At 46.5% G+C, this 18,778-nt stretch overlaps 2 protein-coding genes across 2 annotated transcripts; both read right to left on the reverse strand.

Moving 5' to 3' along the window:
- Positions 1–2,515: 2,515 nt before the first annotated feature.
- LOC128297387 (uncharacterized) lies at positions 2,516–3,597 on the reverse strand. Its single transcript, XM_053033018.1, has 2 exons — positions 3,401–3,597; positions 2,516–3,078 (listed from the first exon to the last, which is right to left on the reverse strand). Exons 1-2 carry the CDS (start codon positions 3,421–3,423, stop codon positions 2,631–2,633), a joined length of 471 nt encoding a protein of 156 aa, XP_052888978.1. The 5' UTR covers positions 3,424–3,597; the 3' UTR covers positions 2,516–2,630.
- Positions 3,598–13,765: 10,168 nt separating this feature from the next.
- On the reverse strand, positions 13,766–15,741 carry LOC128309372 (doublesex- and mab-3-related transcription factor A2). Its single transcript, XM_053045744.1, has 4 exons — positions 15,508–15,741; positions 14,279–14,522; positions 13,995–14,212; positions 13,766–13,927 (listed from the first exon to the last, which is right to left on the reverse strand). Exons 1-4 carry the CDS (start codon positions 15,739–15,741, stop codon positions 13,766–13,768), a joined length of 858 nt encoding a protein of 285 aa, XP_052901704.1.
- Positions 15,742–18,778: the final 3,037 nt, after the last annotated feature.

Here is an 18,778-nt window from a genome sequence, read left to right on the forward strand (position 1 = left end):
GGCGTTTTGTCAGATCATATGCGTATATGTACACACTATTACCGTTTGCCATACCCGCGCTTGTGTGAGTGCGCGCGCGAACGCCTTTGTGTATGTGTGCGACTGTGAATCCAGAACATTCTTCTTCTTTTCTCATTTGCCGGTCTTTTTCGATGACATCTCATTACTACGGTTCGATCGGTTTTCTCCTCCTTCGCAGTTCGAGCGAAAGAGCGCGAACGAGCAAGCGAGGGAGAGAGAGCGTGTGTATGATAGAGAAGGAGAGTACACGCGCACACGCGGTACTCTCTCCATTGCTTTTACAGGGGTTTTCACATGAGACAAACGGTGAGTCACATGTTGTAATGTTAAATGATTTGATTTAACGATTGACGATTTAAACTAAATCATCATACAAGTACATTGATCCAACGTTCATTTTTTACGAATTACGGCAATACTATCATTTTCCGATTGAAGTGCGTAATGCTTTTCATAAATATAAGCTTATTATCGCCGTATTTCCTTGAACACGTTGTTTATGTGTCGTATTAAGGGACAAATACTTATTTTCACGTTGCGAAGCATGTTTTAAATTGATATTTGTTGTACGATTGTATGATTAATATAAATTTTAACGAATTAGAGTAAAATTGAACCAAATGTATTTTTTGTACTAATAAAATGTACCGTGTTTTTGGGAATAGTTGAAATATTATAAATCGCAATCAAAACATACTTTCAATTTTTTTAAATTCGCTTATCTCGCATCCGGTTCTTAGCAAAGCACTGTACATTGTTACTGCCAATTGAAAACCCTGCAAGCGTGCTGAGAAGATGTGATCCTCGTCTGGAACGGAGCACCCCTTTGCCACCGCCTTGTCTCATACACTACATTTCAAGGCCATTCATAATCCTTGAAAATGACCGTACCCACCACCATCACCCCCGGGCCGGTTGACGGGACCACACACCGGTACCGAGTTGCAGATACACGGCCGGATCCGGGTTCCGTTCCCGAAACTATACCGGAGCGCGTTCGCCTCATCACCCTAAAGGGGAACCAAGGCAATGCAACTGGAGACCGACGGAAATGGCGTACAAAATCTTCCACTTGAAGTGCGATGAAATGGAAAACCTTTTTAGATTTTAAAAGCGGACACTTTGCGGTAAAATGAATTGAAAGGTTGAGAAAGGTTTTCAATTGGTAACACCGGTGCGCGTCAGGCAATAAAAAACGTGGTGAAAAATATATTCGAAACAGAAAAGAAAAAAAAGTGCGCGGAAACAGAACCAATATTTCTCCCCTTCCATAAATGCCACCTTTTGCCACTCACACACCCGCAGATATGTTCAAACACGCACCCGCGCACTCAAACACGCACACACCAGCGGTTTTGCGGTGCCGCGCCGGAGCACCAACTTTACAAAACTTGATAACTTTTTCGCGCCCTTACGAATGTTTGTTAAACAATAGTTTAGTTAATGTTATCAACCTTCACATATGTCTGTTCCTATACATAGCAACAAGCTTTTAAAGTATAGTTATTTTTGGTATTACCTAAATGTACAACGTTTGGGTGGAATGTACTTTTTTCACTCTGACAATCCGACAGAATGCTTACGGGAAATCCATTTAAAGGTTCTTGCATGAAAGAAAACTGTTGATGGATGCTGAGATGCTGGCATTTACCATTTCCTTTGCAGAACCCACCGCATACTTGGATGGGTTTAATTCCACTTCCTGAAAATGGTGCGCCGTGTTGAACTCACTGCTTTTATAGTTCATATAGGCGTAGGGCGTCATTCGTTCTTAGAAAAAAGTACACCTTCTCATCGGTCCGGTGTGTGTATCTGGGTCCACTTCAACCGGTCCCGGTTAAGGTAACATCTGCCCTTGTCTACCGGTAAAACCGCGCATTATTTCTTTGTTCCGCGTTTCTTCCGTGTCTCCTGAGGCCGGTGTCTGTTGGTGCTCTTAGCTTCCTTTATGGTTTCGTTCTTTCCTTTGACACCGTGTTTCGCTTTCGGCTTCATTTATTCTTTTGCATGCGTGAAGCAAGCAGGCAGGCAGGCAGGCACGAAAACCCAGAAAAGGGCGGTGGGATGAGAAAGCAGGCGACGCTTTTTTCCCTCCGATTTGTTTTTTCTTTTCTGTTCGGCTTCGCTCCGTTGCCATTAGCGCCACTGCACAGCAGAGCAGCTTACTTGGATTAATGCATGCGGTTCTTTTTCTCCGTTTCCTTTTAGTATCTCTCGTAGCGTCATATTTTTAACGACACATTGTTGTATATACAACAGCAGAAAAGCGCTCTTTTAGCTTGTTTTGAAGCCAACAAATCAGGCGCGATTCGTACACTTGTGGTAGCTTCTTAAACGACATTTATTGCTCTTTTCTCGATTCGCATTTTCCAAGAACTACTCCGAAACGCACAACTCCATTTGGGCGCAAAAGAAAAAGGTTCAATCAACACCACCCACCCTCGCGACACAATTTTACTGATGCGCACTTACAGAAAAAGCCAACACGTATGGATGTGTTTGTTTGTGTTTAGTTACACGAGAAAAGAATAGTTTATTGAATGTATGAAGGTTTGTATCGAGATATTGACGATGATTAATTATAAATTTAAGTGTGTTTATGTACGGTTCTAAGTGGAAACTTCTTCGGCAGCTTTGGCGTCGCTGCTGTCGTCTAGCTTTGCCTTCTTTTCCGGCGTCGTATGTTCGGCACCATCAACCTCAACGACCGCACCGTCAGCCTTCACGTCGGCGGTGGCTTTCCTCTTGGTAGCTTCGGCCGCTTTGTCCGCGCCGTCCAGTTCCTTGCCATCCTCACCCTCCTCGGTCGAGGACTCTTTCGGTTCGCCCTCTACGGCAGCTTCCTCCTCCGTACCGACACCGTTGTCTTTATCCGCCTTGGCCGGTTCTTCTTCACCGTTCTTTTCCGCTACTTCTGCGGCGTCGGCGGCGGCTTCGGTTTCAACGGCCGTTTTTTCGGTGGTTGCAGATTCCTCTGTCGCATCGGCAGGCGCTACTTGTGGCGTCGCCTCGTCCGACTCGACCTCTTTCTCGGTCGTGGTGACTGGGGTCTTTTCACTGCCGGAAGAGAAAACAAATTGGCCCGTTAGCGAATTCCGCACACACGGATACAGTAGGGAGGATATGGAGGGGGGGAGAAGGGGGGGGGGGGGAAGATGGTTTGCACTTGGGGGAGGTAAAGGTAAAGAACCAAATTAACAGAAAAACGAACTCCCCCCGCTCGCGTCTCACAAGCACACTCATACACACATACACACACGCACACAAGCGCGAGCGCGCTATTTTGTATCACTCTCAGAAAAGCGCGCTCACGCCAAAAGGTACCAAGAGCACACCATACTATCCGCGCTAACGATTCACGAAACATGGGAAAACTTACGTTTTTGCCGAAACATCCGTCATTTTTATAAAAGTGTTTGTACAATTAGATGTCAAGAACTTGGTCAAACAAGAAGAGCGAGGGCGACGCTTGCGAACTGTAACCGCTATGGAGAACCGACACACCAAGTCTTTAGAAACTAGCTTTCACATGTACGAAACACCGTCCGTTCGCAAGCACGACTTTTTGAAAATGGCCGATTTTTCGATGGCGTCGCTTGGCGTCGCTTTCCAGTACTGGACTCGTGGTTCTCTAAACACCGGTGCCCGAATATAGCCGAAGTTGCGGTGTTTCGAAGATCGAATCCATTTTCGATCCAGTCCATTTTCGAAACGCAAGGATGGGCACTGTGGGAAGTGTCGATGCAAAAATATTAATTGCTATTTTTGCCAAACAGTTCCAAAGTAAAGAACTTTACATACATAAAATATGAAGTAATGTGGCGATTTAGTAGAGCATTTTAGCAAGCAATGTAATTAATAACTCACTGTATAAAATAAATGCGAAAGACTACAACGCAAAAGTTTCCATTAGTTAGTTCATGTTTTTTTCATACGGGAAGAAAATATTTAAGGAGGTTTGTTTGTAACTGTTGGTCTCTAGTTTAAGCGGTTAGTAATTATTGATAAATAACCTGCCCATCACTATTGCAATAAATAATTTGCCCATCACTATTGTATTGCCTACTATCAAACCCGTGACAGCGTTCACTAGTTTAACCTTCAAGTAGGCAACCGGATACCCGGGTATTTTTTTCAACTTTAAACTGCAATTACTTTTGATTCATTGCTTGTATTGACCTAAAAATTTCTGTAGCCTCCCAACTTTTTATTTCCGATTTTTTGGTGCATAAATTGTAATTTTCAACAAGCAGTAAGTATTTTATTTTGATTTATTTTAAACTGTACTACGTAAGTTGGCAACCAGCATACCCGGGTATTCCATACATTTTGTATGGAGAATGACGTTTCTCTTCTTCTTCTTCTTCAAATTCAATCGATTTAAAATTTGAAATGGATCGTTAGATTAATCATAACATAGAACAACATAATTAATGAATGAAATAGATTTTAGATACACACAAGCAACAAAAAGTCTAGAATAAATGAATAAATTGTAAATAAATACATTACATAAAATTAAAAGTATAAAGACAATGGTTATGCTGAATTAGCGAAAATGCAAACAATGGATTGTAATACAACGCATTTCCTATTACTTGTTTCTTTTTTGTATTACAATATGTGAGATATAAAAAAAAGTATATAATATTGCATTATAGTTCTATATTCATTTAACGTTCCGATTTTCACAGATTTGCAAGAATTTAAATGTATAGGAAGCATTGTTTACCTACGAAAACCGTTAATTGTATACGTCAAAACGTATGGAATACCCGGGTATGCCGGTTGCCAACTTACGTGTGTAAATTTGGTTGACAACTCTACGGTTAAGGAAGATGCTGTTTTCAGATTTTTGATACCAGGAGAGCATCCACGGAAGAGCACCTAGTACGGCAATTTTGCTCAAAACCGCTGAAAAGTATGCAATGTTTAAACACTAACTTTCCCGTTGGTCGTGAAAAATTTCTTCGAAAACTCCAGTTTCCGAGTGTATAGTACCAGGAGAACATCCACGGAAGAGGTAGCACCTTGTACAACAATTTTGGTCGAAAACCGCCGAAAGCCGTCGATTAGCCGTCAATTAGCCGTCAATCAGCAGTCATCACCAACCTCGTGTCACCTCGCCCCTCGTGTCACCTCCCCCTCGTGTCAACGCCATCCTCCCACGTGTCACCACCTACCTCCCACGTGTCACCTCCTACCTCCCACGTGCCATCACTCACCTCCAATAAGCAACCACCCACCTCCCACGTGTCACCACCCACCTCCCACGGGCCCCCACCCACCTCCCACGAGTCACCACCTACCACCCGTCATCTTGTCCGCCATCTTGGCCGCCATCTTGTCCGCCTTCTTGTCCGCTATCTTGTGTCCGGCATCTTGGCCGCCATCTTGTGTCCGCCATCTTGTCCGCCTTCTTGTCCGCCATCTTGTCCGCCAACTTGTCCGCTATCTTGTCCGCCATCTTGTCCACCATCTTGTCCGCCATCTTGTCCGCCATCTTGTGTCCGCCATCTTGGCCGCCATCTTGTCCGCCATCTTGTCCGCCATCTTGTCTGCCATCTTGTGTCCGCCATCTTGTCCGCCATCTTGTCCGCCATATTGTCCGCCATATTGTCCGCCATCTTGTGTCCGCCATCTTGTCCACCATCTTGGTCGCCATCTTGTCCGCCATCTTGTCCGCCATCTTGGCCGCCATCTTGTGTCCGCCATCTTGTCCGCCATCTTGTGTCCGCCATCTTGTCTGCCATCTTGTCCACCATCTTGTCCGCCATCTTGTCCGCCATCATGGCCGCCATCTTGTCTGCCATCTTGTCCGCCATCTTGGCCGCCATCTTGTTCGCCATCTTGTCCACCATCTTGTCCGCCATCTTTTGTCCGCCATCTTGTCCGCCATCTTGTGTCCTCCATATTGTCCGCCATCTTGTCCGCCATCTTGGCCGCCATCTTGTCTGCCATCTTGTCCGCCATCTTGTCCGCCATCTTGTGTCCGCCATCTTGTCTGCCATCTTGGCCGCCATCTTGTGTCCGCCATCTTGTCCGCCACCTTGTGTCCGCCATCTTGTCCGCCATCTTGGCCGCCATCTTGTGTCCGCCATCTTGGCCGCCATCTTGTGTCCGCCATCTTGTGTCCGCCATCTTGTGTCCGCCATCTTGTGTCCGCCATCTTGTGTCCGCCATCTTGTCCGCCATCTTGTCCGCCATCTTGTCTGCTATCTTGGCCGCCATCTTGGCCACCATCTTGTGTCCGCCATCTTGTCCGCCATCTTGTGTCCTCCATCTTGTCCGCCATCTTGTGTCCTCCATCTTGTCCGCCATCTTGTCTGCCATCTTGTCTGCCATGTTGGCCGCCATCTTGTGTCCGCCATCTTGTCTGCCATCTTGGCCGCCATCTTGTCGGCCATCTTGTCCGCCATCTTGTCCGCCATGTTGTCCACCATCTTGTCCGGCATCTTGTCCGCCATCTTGTCTGCCATCTTGTCCGCCATCTTGGCCGCCATCTTGTTCGCCATCTTGTCCGCCATCTTGTCCGCCATCTTTTGTCCGCCATCTTGTCCGCCATCTTGTGTCCTCCATATTGTCCGCCATCTTGTCCGCCATCTTGTCCGCCATCTTGGCCGCCATCTTGTGTCCGCCATCTTGTGTCCGCCATCTTGTGTCCGCCATCTTGTGTTCGCCATCTTGTGTCCGCCATCTTGTGTCCGCCATCTTGTCCGCCATCTTGTCCGCCATCTTGTCTGCTATGTTGGCCGCCATCTTGGCCACCATCTTGTGTCCGCCATCTTGTCCGCCATCTTGTGTCCTCCATCTTGTCCGCCATCTTGTCTGCCATGTTGGCCGCCATCTTGTGTCCGCCATCTTGTCTGCCATCTTGGCCGCCATCTTGTCGGCCATCTTGTCCGCCATCTTGTCTGCCATCTTGTCCGCCATCTTGTCCGCCATCTTGTCCGCCATCATGGCCGCCATCTTGTCTGCCATCTTGTCCGCCATCTTGGCCGCCATCTTGTTCGCCATCTTGTCCGCCATCTTGTCCGCCATCTTTTGTCCGCCATCTTGTCCGCCATCTTGTGTCCGCCATATTGTCCGCCATCTTGGCCGCCATCTTGGCCGCCATCTTGTCTGCCATCTTGTCCGCCATCTTGTCCGCCATCTTGTGTCCGCCATCTTGTCTGCCATCTTGGCCGCCATCTTGTGTCCGGCATCTTGTCCGCCATCTTGTGTCCGCCATCTTGTCCGCCATCTTGGCCGCCATCTTGTGTCCGCCATCTTGGCCGCCATCTTGTGTCCGCCATCTTGTGTCCGCCATCTTGTCTGCCATCTTGTCTGCCATGTTGGCCGCCATCTTGTGTCCGCCATCTTGTCTGCCATCTTGGCCGCCATCTTGTCGGCCATCTTGTCCGCCATCTTGTCCGCCATGTTGTCCACCATCTTGTCCGGCATCTTGTCCGCCATCTTGTCTGCCATCTTGTCCGCCATCTTGGCCGCCATCTTGTTCGCCATCTTGTCCGCCATCTTGTCCGCCATCTTTTGTCCGCCATCTTGTCCGCCATCTTGTCTGCTATCTTGGCCGCCATCTTGGCCACCATCTTGTGTCCGCCATCTTGTCCGCCATCTTGTGTCCTCCATCTTGTCCGCCATCTTGTGTCCTCCATCTTGGCCGCCATCTTGTCTGCCATCTTGTCTGCCATGTTGGCCGCCATCTTGTGTCCGCCATCTTGTCTGCCATCTTGGCCGCCATCTTGGCCGCCATCTTGTGTCCGCCATCTTGTGTCCGCCATCTTGTGTCCGCCATCTTGTGTCCGCCATCTTGTGTCCGCCATCTTGTCCGCCATCTTGTCCGCCATCTTGTCTGCTATCTTGGCCGCCATCTTGTCCGCCATCTTGTGTCCGCCATCGTGTGTCCGCCATCTTGTCCGCCATCTTGTCCGCCATCTTGTCCGCCATCTTATCCGCCATTTTGTGTCCGCCATCTTGTTCGCCATCTTGTCCGCCATCTTATCCGCCATTTTGTGTCCGCCATCATGGCCGCCATTTTGTCCGCCATTTTGTCCGCCATCTTGTGTCCGCCATCTTGTGTCCGCCATCTTTTCCGCCATCTTATCCGCCATCTTGGCCGCCATCTTGTGTCCGCCATCTTGTCCGCCATCTTGGCCGCCATGTTGTCCACCATCTTGTCCGGCATCTTGTCCGCCATCTTGTCCGCCATCTTGTCCACCATTTTGTCCGCCATCTTGTCCGCCATCTTGTCCGCCATCTTATCCGCCATCTTGGCCGCCATCTTGTGTCCGCCATCTTGTGTCCGCCATCTTGTCCGCCATCTTGTCCGCCATCTTGTCCACCATCTTGTCCGCCATCTTGTCCGCCATCTTGTCCACCATTTTGTTCGCCATCTTGTCCGCCATCATGGCCGCCATCTTGTCTGCCATCTTGTCCGTCATCTTGTCCGCCATCTTGTCCGCCATCTTGGCCGCCATCTTGTGTCCGCCATCTTGGCCGCCATCTTGTCCGCCATGTTGTCCACCATCTTGTCCGGCATCTTGTCCGCCATCTTGTCCGCCATCTTGTCCGCCATCTTGTCCACCATTTTGTCCGCCATCTTGTCCGCCATCATGGCCGCCATCATGGCCGCCATCTTGTCTGCCATCTTGTCCGCCATCTTGTCCCCCATCTTGTCCGCCATCTTGTCCGCCATCTTGTGTCCGCCATCTTGTCTGCCATCTTGGCCGCCATCTTGTCGGCCATCTTGTCCGCCATCTTGTCTGCCATCTTTTCCGCCATCTTATCCGCCATCTTGGCCGCCATGTTGTCCACCATCTTGTCCGGCATCTTGTCCGCCATCTTGTCCGCCATCTTGTCCACCATTTTGTCCGCCATCTTGTCCGCCATCTTGTCCGCCATCTTATCCGCCATCTTGGCCGCCATCTTGTGTCCGCCATCTTGTCCGCCATCTTGTCCGCCATCTTGTCCACCATCTTGTCCGCCATCTTGTCCGCCATCTTGTCCACCATTTTGTCCGCCATCTTGTCCGCCATCATGGCCGCCATCATGGCCGCCATCTTGTCTGCCATCTTGTCCGCCATCTTGTCCCCCATCTTGTCCGCCATCTTGTGTCCGCCATCTTGGCCGCCATCTTGTCCGCCATCTTGGCCGCCATCTTGGCCGCCATCTTGGCCGCCATCTTGTGTCTGCCATCTTGTCTGCCATCTTTTCCGCCATCTTATCCGCCATCTTGGCCGCCATGTTGTCCACCATCTTGTCCGGCATCTTGTCCGCCATCTTGTCCGCCATCTTGTCCACCATTTTGTCCGCCATCTTGTCCGCCATCTTGTCCGCCATCTTATCCGCCATCTTGGCCGCCATCTTGTGTCCGCCATCTTGTCCGCCATCTTGTCCGCCATCTTGTCCACCATCTTGTCCGCCATCTTGTCCGCCATCTTGTCCACCATTTTGTCCGCCATCTTGTCCGCCATCATGGCCGCCATCATGGCCGCCATCTTGTCTGCCATCTTGTCCGCCATCTTGTCCCCCATCTTGTCCGCCATCTTGTGTCCGCCATCTTGTCCGCCATCTTGTGTCCGCCATCTTGTCCGCCATCTTGTCCGCCATCTTGTCCGCCATCTTGTCCGCCATCTTGGCCGCCATATTGTCCGCCATCTTGTCCGCCATCTTGTGTCCGCCATCTTGTCCGCCATCTTGTCCGCCATCTTGTCCGCCATCTTGTCCGCCATCTTGGCCGCCATCTTGTCCACCATCTTGTCCGCCATCTTGTCCGCCATCTCGTCCGCCATTTTGTCCGCCATCTTGTCCGCCATCTTGGCCGCCATCTTGTCCGCCATCTTGTCCGCCATCATGGCCGCCATCATGGCCGCCATCTTGTCTGCCATCTTGTCCGCCATCTTGTCCCCCATCTTGTCCGCCATCTTGTGTCCGCCATCTTGTCCGCCATCTTGTGTCCGCCATCTTGTCCGCCATCTTGTCCGCCAACTTGTCCGCCATCTTGTCCGCCATCTTGGCCGCCATCTTGTCCGCCATCTTGTCCGCCATCTTGTCCGCCATCTTGTCCGCCATCTTGTCCGCCATCTTGTCCGCCATCTTGGCCGCCATCTTGGCCGCCATCTTGTCCGCCATCTTGTCCACCATTTTGTCCGCCATCTTGTCCGCCATCTTGTCCGCCATCTTGTCCGCCATCTTGTCCACCATTTTGTCCGCCATCTTGTCCGCCATCTTGTCCGCCATCTTGGCCGCCATCTTGTCCACCATCTTGTCCGCCATCTTGTCCGCCATCTTGTCCACCATCTTGTCCGCCATCTTGTCCGCCATCTTGTCCACCATTTTGTCCGCCATCTTGTCCGCCATCATGGCCGCCATCATGGCCGCCATCTTGTCTGCCATCTTGTCCGCCATCTTGTCCCCCATCTTGTCCGCCATCTTGTGTCCGCCATCTTGTCCGCCATCTTGTGTCCGCCATCTTGTCCGCCATCTTGTCCGCCAACTTGTCCGCCATCTTGTCCGCCATCGTGGCCGCCATCTTGTCCGCCATCTTGTCCGCCATCTTGTGTCCGCCATCTTGTCCGCCATCTTGTCCGCCATCTTGTCCGCCATCTTGTGTCCGCCATCTTGTCTGCCATCTTGTCCGCCATCTTGTCCGCCATCTTGGCCGCCATCTTGGCCGCCATCTTGGCCGCCATCTTGTCCGCGATCTTGTCCGCCATCTTGGCCGCCATATTGGCCGACATCTTGGCCGCCATCTTGTGTCTGCCATCTTGTGTCCGCCATCTTGTCTGCCATCTTGGCCGCCATCTTGGCCGCCATCTTGTGGCCGCCATCTTGGCCGCTATCTTTTAGGGGAAGGGGAGGAGGGGGATGGAAGATGTTACCTCTTGAACAACATGCTCTCCTGGTATCGGAAATCTGACAGCTGGTTTGTATGAAAAGTTAGTGTATAAACATTGCATACCTTACGGCGGAAAACTGGTTGCAAAGGTAGTGTAAAAACATTGCATACCTTACGGCGGAAAGTTAGTTGCAAAGATAGTGTATTAACATTGCATACCTTACGGCGCAGTACCAGGAGCTACCTCTTCCGTGCATGCTCTCCTGGTACTATACATTCGAGAACTGGTAGTTTTTGAAGAAATTTTGCTCCACCAACGGGAAAGTTAGTGTTTAAACATTGCATACTTTTCGGCGGTTTTCGAGCAAAATTGCTGCAAAATTTTACTCGACCCACGGGAAAGTTAGTGCTTAAATATTGCATATCTTTCGGCGGTTTTCGACCAAAATTGCTGTACAAGGTGCTACCTCTTCCGTGGATGCTATCCTGGTATCGGAAATCGGAAAACAGCTGGTTTTGTATGGAAATTCGTACCAACCGACGGAAAGTTTGAGCGAGATGAAGGATGCTTTCCGTTTTATTGATATTACTTATTAGCGATCGTTCTCACGTGTTTGATAGTATGCAATAGCAATTGTGATGGGCAAATTTGTCCCAAGCTGCAGATGTCACCTCTGGGAAACCATGCTCTCCTGGTATCGGAAATCTGAAAACAATTGTGTGCGCGGCTACGGCATAGTGGTTTTCACAGTTGCCCAGCTGATTCTGTCATTGGGCAAATTTGTCAGCATTTTGTCAACTCTAGTGGCACATATTAATGTGAATTTCGATCGTTCGCTTGATCTTCGCGTATGAAGTTTGATGCTCCAATTTTAGGTCGGTTGTCCGTGCGTCAAAAAATCCAAGAATTTCTGGGCCGATCTCTTCGCTCATTGTGAAGACACTTGCGATCATTTCGTCACATTTACACTTGCACATTTACATCAGTATGAAACACACTATGTGCTCCTCAGGCACAATTTGATAGTCAGTAGCAAATTATAGGGATACAACACCACAAAGCACTCACTAATTTTTCTCAAACAACCTGAGTTTTCAATGCAAAAAACGAGACCGCTTTCAGCACGCACTACAATATTTTAGCAAGACTATTATGATAGGTTCTTCACTGAACACATCGTTTTTATATCAATGCATACTTGATTTTTTCAAGTATCTTTTTTCGTGTTCTTTTTTTAATTTAGATCAACGATTTCGCGGCGATGATCTTCAACCGTATGGATTTCGAAATGGAAATTTTAAAACAATATCAGTCTAACAACGATGCAATTGTTTCCGAGATTACAATAATGTAGTTTGAACAGTATTCTACACGGGGATATGATGAAGTTTTTGGACAGTTTGGGATGGGTGGACATAAGCTGGACCTACAGTCCAGCTTCGATTAAGTAATAATCAAGAAAGACAGAAATGGTATTCCAAGAATCATGAGGTATGAAATATCAAACGGTAAAGAGAGTTCTAATGATTGTAATATGATTTTATTCATATTCTATGACAATGCTAGCTATTTCGTAGTACACTGACAGATTGTGTCGGTTATAACATCATTACCGGCTGCAAGTTTGCAGAAATTGTGACAATCAGAATACTAAACACAATACTCCACCACAATACTGTTTCGAAACACGTAGGCTGGACATTTTCACGGTTCAATCGGGGAGAGAAAACAATACCACACCACGAGTATCGCAATGGCAATAGCTTGCGAATATTGCGGAAGTGAAAACAAGCATGGTTTCTATTCTAGCATCTAACGGTAGAATCATTTACGAACAGATGAAAAAATTCCGTTCAAGAAATAGAATACATGAATAGGTTGAAGTAAAAGGGCATATAAGGGTTCACGGGGCGGCCAGATGGTGTATTGGTAGCGCAGTCGGTCTGCACAAGACAGGACCACGGAAAAATTTAATTTGGACCACCAAACCTACGTACACAGCACTGACTATCCTACGGGTAAATAAAGTAAAAATAAAAATAAAAATGGTAGGCTTAAACATCCTAAAGATGTCGTGCCGATAACGAAGAAGGAGTTTGAATACACTGCATACTTCTCTTGCGTAGCCGTGTAACCGGGCCGATATAGCTAATCAAATAAAAAAAAATTATCTAACCAAGGATAGCCAATTTTCTACCTTTTTAATAAGATTTTATGCTATAAATTAACTCTGCTGCTAAATTTTCAAAAATCGCACAATCGACACAAGTTGTTTGGGGCCCCCAACACGGCGAGGCCCTAGGCGACCGCCTACTCCGCCTACCGTTTGATCCGCCGCTGATTCCATTACATAGGTAACCCTAATGATTCCCATGTTTTTTTGTACGAAATTATTCATTATTTGTAAAATCATACTTTTCCTGGAAATAACAATTGCCAAATGCGATTGGAATATGTGCAAAGATTAAACGCATTAGTTGAGAAACGCCTGTATGTGAGGAATTTATTTTGTTTGAAAAAAAGTCATATGGGAGAACTTGCTTTTTGCGCTCGTTTACAATTATGTTTCTCACTCATCAGTTTCGGATAAAAATCAACCATTTATCACGTAACTAAAAAGGATTTTTCAACCACGATTTGACCTCCACAATTGCCTATTAATGTTGATAAAATTTCATAACATCAAAGTGACATAGTTAAATACTTAAAATGTTTGAAATTATACGTTATACCATATAATGTTAGGTCGTACCACATTCATTGCCAAATAGGTATTCAAACATTTATTTGCCCACTGTTTCAACTCAAAACATAATCCAATCACAATCTTTGGCATTTTCTTTATCTTAAAGGTCAAATGCAAATATTACATATAGTTAAACACCATTAGCATAAAAACGAGAGCTTTACATAGGATGATGAACACACATGACGCAGTTTGGGAGAGTGCATCGCGGTGCCAGGTTGGGTGCAATGTGACTAAACGACACTGGTATGGACATCGGTAGCAGCCATTTCGGATACGCAATGAATGGGGAATAGCCAGTCGGACTGATCGGTGGTTGCGTCTGAAACACATGCAAAACGGAAATTTGTTTAGCTGGCTAAAGATACTCAATCAGTCCAAATACGTACCATTGGTGTGCTGGTACTTGGCGCTGATCCGGAAACTGCTGCTGGAGTTGGTGGTTTAAAGGCGCTGATATTTTGCGTCTGGCTGCACTGTTCAATTGCTTTCAGCAGGTCGGAATCGCACCGTTTGAGGATAAGCTCCAGTACGGACCGTTTGCGATGTGGAAACAACTTTGCTAGCATGTCCAGCGCATGTTGCGAGACCGTTACATTTCCTGTTGCTGTATGGCAAAGCGCATAAATGATGTACGGTGCATCATACTAGGAGAAACACTAGTAACACATACCTTTTGGTCTACCCAATCGCACTTCTTCGGTAGTTTCGAATGATCCGAGACCGTCCGATGATGTCGATGAGATAACATCAACCGAGGCCGTCGAGGAGGAGGGTGATGGCGAGGGGCACGGTTCCGTGACGGTCATACCGTAAATTTTTCCTGGTGGCAGTGATTCAAGCTGTGTACCAGTTTCGGTCGAAGCTAAACGCAGTGCTATGGCATCTTCCACTGCTTGCTGCCGTTTTAGGGCGACCTGTAGTAGAATGAAATCGAAACGATACACATTTAACGGTCTATAAATTTAACCTTTGCAATATTTGCTTTCTTTCGTACTCCATTTTGAGGTGTATTGATTTTGGTAGATGAAGATTTTCTTTATGCCAAAAAAAATAAACTGATTAGTATTAAACTTATGCTTTGGCTAGTTTGTCAGTATGCGATTAGGTGTACGGGCAAAGACTCTGGCGACCGTGCAACTCGACGCTAGGTACGATAGTTCACTTATCGTCTATTGCGATCAGTATAAGTGATCTTTCACACCAACTACAACATTAAAATCGTCCTCCTTCACGTCGGCTTAATGTGATGTTGAAAACAAATTGTTTTCTGTTGCTGGTTCACCGTTGAAATATTCAAAAGGTACACACAAGCGCCTAAAGTTATGCAAGATGCAGTTCTAATCGTTATTTGGATGGAGTTATCAGATTTTCCACGATGTCTTAAATATGAAATGCAGGCAAATAATGTCTGGCCACAAACATAACAGTTGTTCCCAATTATTATTAACATACTTTCGGGTCTTGCAACATCAAAATAACCATTAATAAGTTGGTTTGTGATATCCGTGGAAAAGGTTGTCTTAATCATTTTGCAACACTTAAGTCAAATAAAAAATCTGATAAATAAAGCTCGATAAACTGGATATAGCCCTCAATAGTTAAATGGATCGTTCGAAAAAAAAAACACTTAAGTTTTGTATTATAATAGCAAATTGGGTATTATTGGAGTTTTGCAGTTCAGTTTATAAATTTCACTCCAATACACAAGCTATAGTATATAGTTCTATTAGCTTTTTGAACATAAATCTAGTGAAAGTGGTATAAAATGCCGAACAGGACCGGGAATCAGAGATGTCAGTTGGATTAATTGAAACATTTTTTTTTAAATTAATCTAAACTCTTATCTGTCTCTCATTTTCACCTCACACGGACACTACACAGCATCGGATTCACACCAACCTGTGCAGCCATTATCTTTTGCCGTGACAGTATCAGCTCACACTTGGCACATCGGCAGTTCCGGTACGAGCACAGCTTCTTGTGGCCGCGCAATCCCGAAATGACACCATGATTGCGGCAGCGGGCACATTTGGGCACACGGAAATTCGAACCCACGACACCCATTCCACTGTTGGACGATGTTCCTCCGCATGGTCTGCTATTGCTAACTCTACCGGACGCACTGCCACTCATATTGGTGCGGTATAATGTATGCACGACGCTGAGAACACACACACACCGTCCGGGAGTCGAACGACCGAACGTTTCTCGACGCGTGCGGATATCGAACTGAAAGATGAAACATGGGAACAGATCTTCACCAACCGCAGCATCGCAGGCACTATCCGAAGGGCTGTTGTGCGCAGCAACATTTGCTCATTCCCAGCTCATCACCGCCCTCCATCGGTGTTTGGCTACATAAAGGCGAAGGCAAGAATCCAGCAACGCCAGCACAAAAATAGATACGATACGTACGGATACACATGGAGTTTACAGCAAATCGGAGAATTATTATGTACTTTGTGCGTCCTTTATTCACTGTGCACCGTGGCACAGTGAAAAAAATAACCTGTGATGTGTTTATATGTACGGATGTGAATCATGCATGCATCTTCATTAAGGAGTTATTTCAATCGATACCAAACTCAATAGAGCTGTCCATTTGAGATTCGAATGGAAATAACAACGTACTTTGGTGTATCGATTCAGCGTGAGCAACAATACAGATAGTCATCTCAACATCAACAAACTCATCAATTTATAACTCAAGAAAGATTTAGTCTCTGTGAGTGTCTTATAATTATAACCAACTTATTTCTATTTTCTAAATTACTTCTGATGCTGTTCCACTGGTGCCATATTTGATGCTTCTTTTGTTTAATGCTTCGTTCATAAGAATCTTTATCGGGGAGTCATTTAAATTAGGAATCAACTCTCAAACGAGTCATGAATCCTCAAAGCAGTGAGAGTTTATAACTGACAAGATTCTTGCAGGTGATTAATCTTAGGTCGTAGAGGATTCATGAATCTTTAGAATAGAGTTTCAGATTCATTCATTCATTTCAAAGATTCGTTCAGATTCGGGAATCAGAATCAGATTAACCCAACACCACATACAACACTCACGGTGTGCGATCGCAATGAGTTTAAACTTAATTCATTCATACATTATGTGATTACATTACATTCATACATTCGTGAGTTCAATCTCTATGAGCTGTAAAACGTTTGTGAAAATTCGAACCAATGGTGGATCTTGATGTTTTAAATTGTTGTATTCGTCACTAGTCACACTCGACACACTACTTGCGCTTCCTTTTGCCGGATTATCGATTCCGACACTCATTTTGTGGAGCAATCATGCACAGTTAGCGCACAAAGTGTAATGTTGATTGAATTTTAAATAAGAAGGTTCGGGATTAGGAGTGCCCCATCAGTTAGTAGGCTGTGAGATAAGCAGAAGGATGGGCCAACCGAAAGGAACGATGATTTATAGGCACGTCATAAAGCGGGATCAACCATTATTATATACACGTCCGATACGCACATTGTACTGGCCGTTCAGACCCACTACCTGTCCACTCCGCTAAATCCCGGCTCCGATAAAATGCACCCTGCCCTGAACGGTACGATAGCCACGCCACATGTGTATACGCTGTCCTTCGATTCTTCGGCACATGAAACACGCTTCATCGAGTCAGTGGCGATCATCGGGACAAGATAAGCGCGGATCGGTAGCTCGGCAAATTATTTTCCGCTGTTGGCCGATTCTACAAAATCACGATACCGGCGATTGTGCTAATGCGCCCGATTAACGGTTGCAAACACGCATCCACGAATTGTGTCGGATTGTGCCCGTGAGTGGACTGTTCGGGTGGATTAGGGTGCTTGAAATCCCTGGCTGGAGGGCTGGAATGGCGGTGAACGCCGTGCAGGAAGACAGCGGACGCTTGTCCGGGAACGATCGATAAGATATACAATATAAATAGATACGTTTTTTGGAATTAACTAAACATCGACGTCAAACTGTGCATGGTGGATGGGTTACGTGGGGCGGCCGGTGACCATGGGCGCAATGAGGCATTTTTAATCGAGCGTACACGGGCGTATATTGTCAAATAGAGACCGTACATCCCTGCGCGGGCATTCACGTTTATCGCGCCGATATTTGTACAAACGGTGGTGGCAAATCCATTTTCTAACACCGATGGATCTTTTTTTTGTCCATAATCCGGTGGCCGATGGGTATTATCGGTGGGTTTCGGGAGTGAACATTTCGTGTCGATAAGCAAGCAGCGCGCCTACCAATCGTGATATTTTAAACGGGCAACGTTTCGGGTGCTTCCAAGTGACGATAAACTATACTAAGGTGGAGTTACGTTGAGGTAACTTGTTTCGCTAAGCCGTTACACCGGTGTGATGTGATCATTAATAGCGCAACTCTAATAAAGGGTGAGATTCCTGCAAGATGCATCCAACGTATCGTTTCCGATTGTTAAACTCTTTTTCTGACACACGGTGTACAATCAATTCTTTACTAGCAAACGAAGGACAGCCGCACACATGTTTCACTTTCTTTGTTATCTTTTGCAATCCATTTAATCCTACCGGCGGGGAACAGACAGTAATCCGTTTTGTTTGGATTTAGCCGCTATCGAAATTTAATTAGACTTATCATGCACCGGCCACGGCATATTCGTCACCTTCACGCAAGCGTACCACTAAGATCGCCCTGAATTGCATTGTCTCGGTAGGGATAATCTTACGAACAAACGTATATTGTGTTGAGTAGCTAGACGAATAAAACGCTTTATAACTATGACAACGCATAAAACAATTAAGGACAAATGGAGTAGCTTATCACTGTGCTGTAAAAAAAGCAGGGAAAACGAAGAGAAAGAAAATACGTTATTCTACGTGATTCATACGTGCATTTTCCTTCAGTGTTTGAAGTGTACAGGAAAATTTTCCCTCAGTGCTAGCCATTTTGTATACGCCATTGCCGCGAGAAAAGGGGGCGTGGCTTATGCGCATCGAATTTTCTTTTACAGAAACAGCTAAATTTGATCAAATGATCAAGTTTTTGCATAATGTTTGGATAAAAACGGCAAAAGTAGCCACAAAATTGTTCACATTTAGCCTCTTGAACAACGGGCCGACCTTATTGCTAGCGGCAACAAATCGTAGAAGATCCACGTGGTTCATCACATAAGATTCCTTTCCCATTGTG

The sequence above is a fragment of the Anopheles moucheti genome, chromosome 2, assembly GCF_943734755.1.
Source record: "Anopheles moucheti chromosome 2, idAnoMoucSN_F20_07, whole genome shotgun sequence".
Classification (NCBI taxonomy): domain Eukaryota; kingdom Metazoa; phylum Arthropoda; class Insecta; order Diptera; family Culicidae; genus Anopheles; species Anopheles moucheti.

What these genes read in the sequence shown, in the direction of transcription:
- LOC128297387 (XM_053033018.1), bottom strand. Translation starts at nt 3,423, where the DNA reads ATGACGGATGTTTCGGCAAAAAC. An exon ending in ACGGATGTTTCGGCAAAAAC is followed by an intron (nt 3,079 to 3,400) that starts GTAAGTTTTCCC and finishes CTCTTCCGGCAG; the next exon opens with TGAAAAGACCCCAGTCACCA.
- LOC128309372 (XM_053045744.1), bottom strand. Translation starts at nt 15,741, where the DNA reads ATGAGTGGCAGTGCGTCCGGTAGAGTTAGCAATAGCAGACCATGCGGA. An exon ending in GCGATTGGGTAGACCAAAAG is followed by an intron (nt 14,213 to 14,278) that starts GTATGTGTTACT and finishes TTTGCCATACAG; the next exon opens with CAACAGGAAATGTAACGGTC. An exon ending in CAAGTACCAGCACACCAATG is followed by an intron (nt 13,928 to 13,994) that starts GTACGTATTTGG and finishes CATGTGTTTCAG; the next exon opens with ACGCAACCACCGATCAGTCC.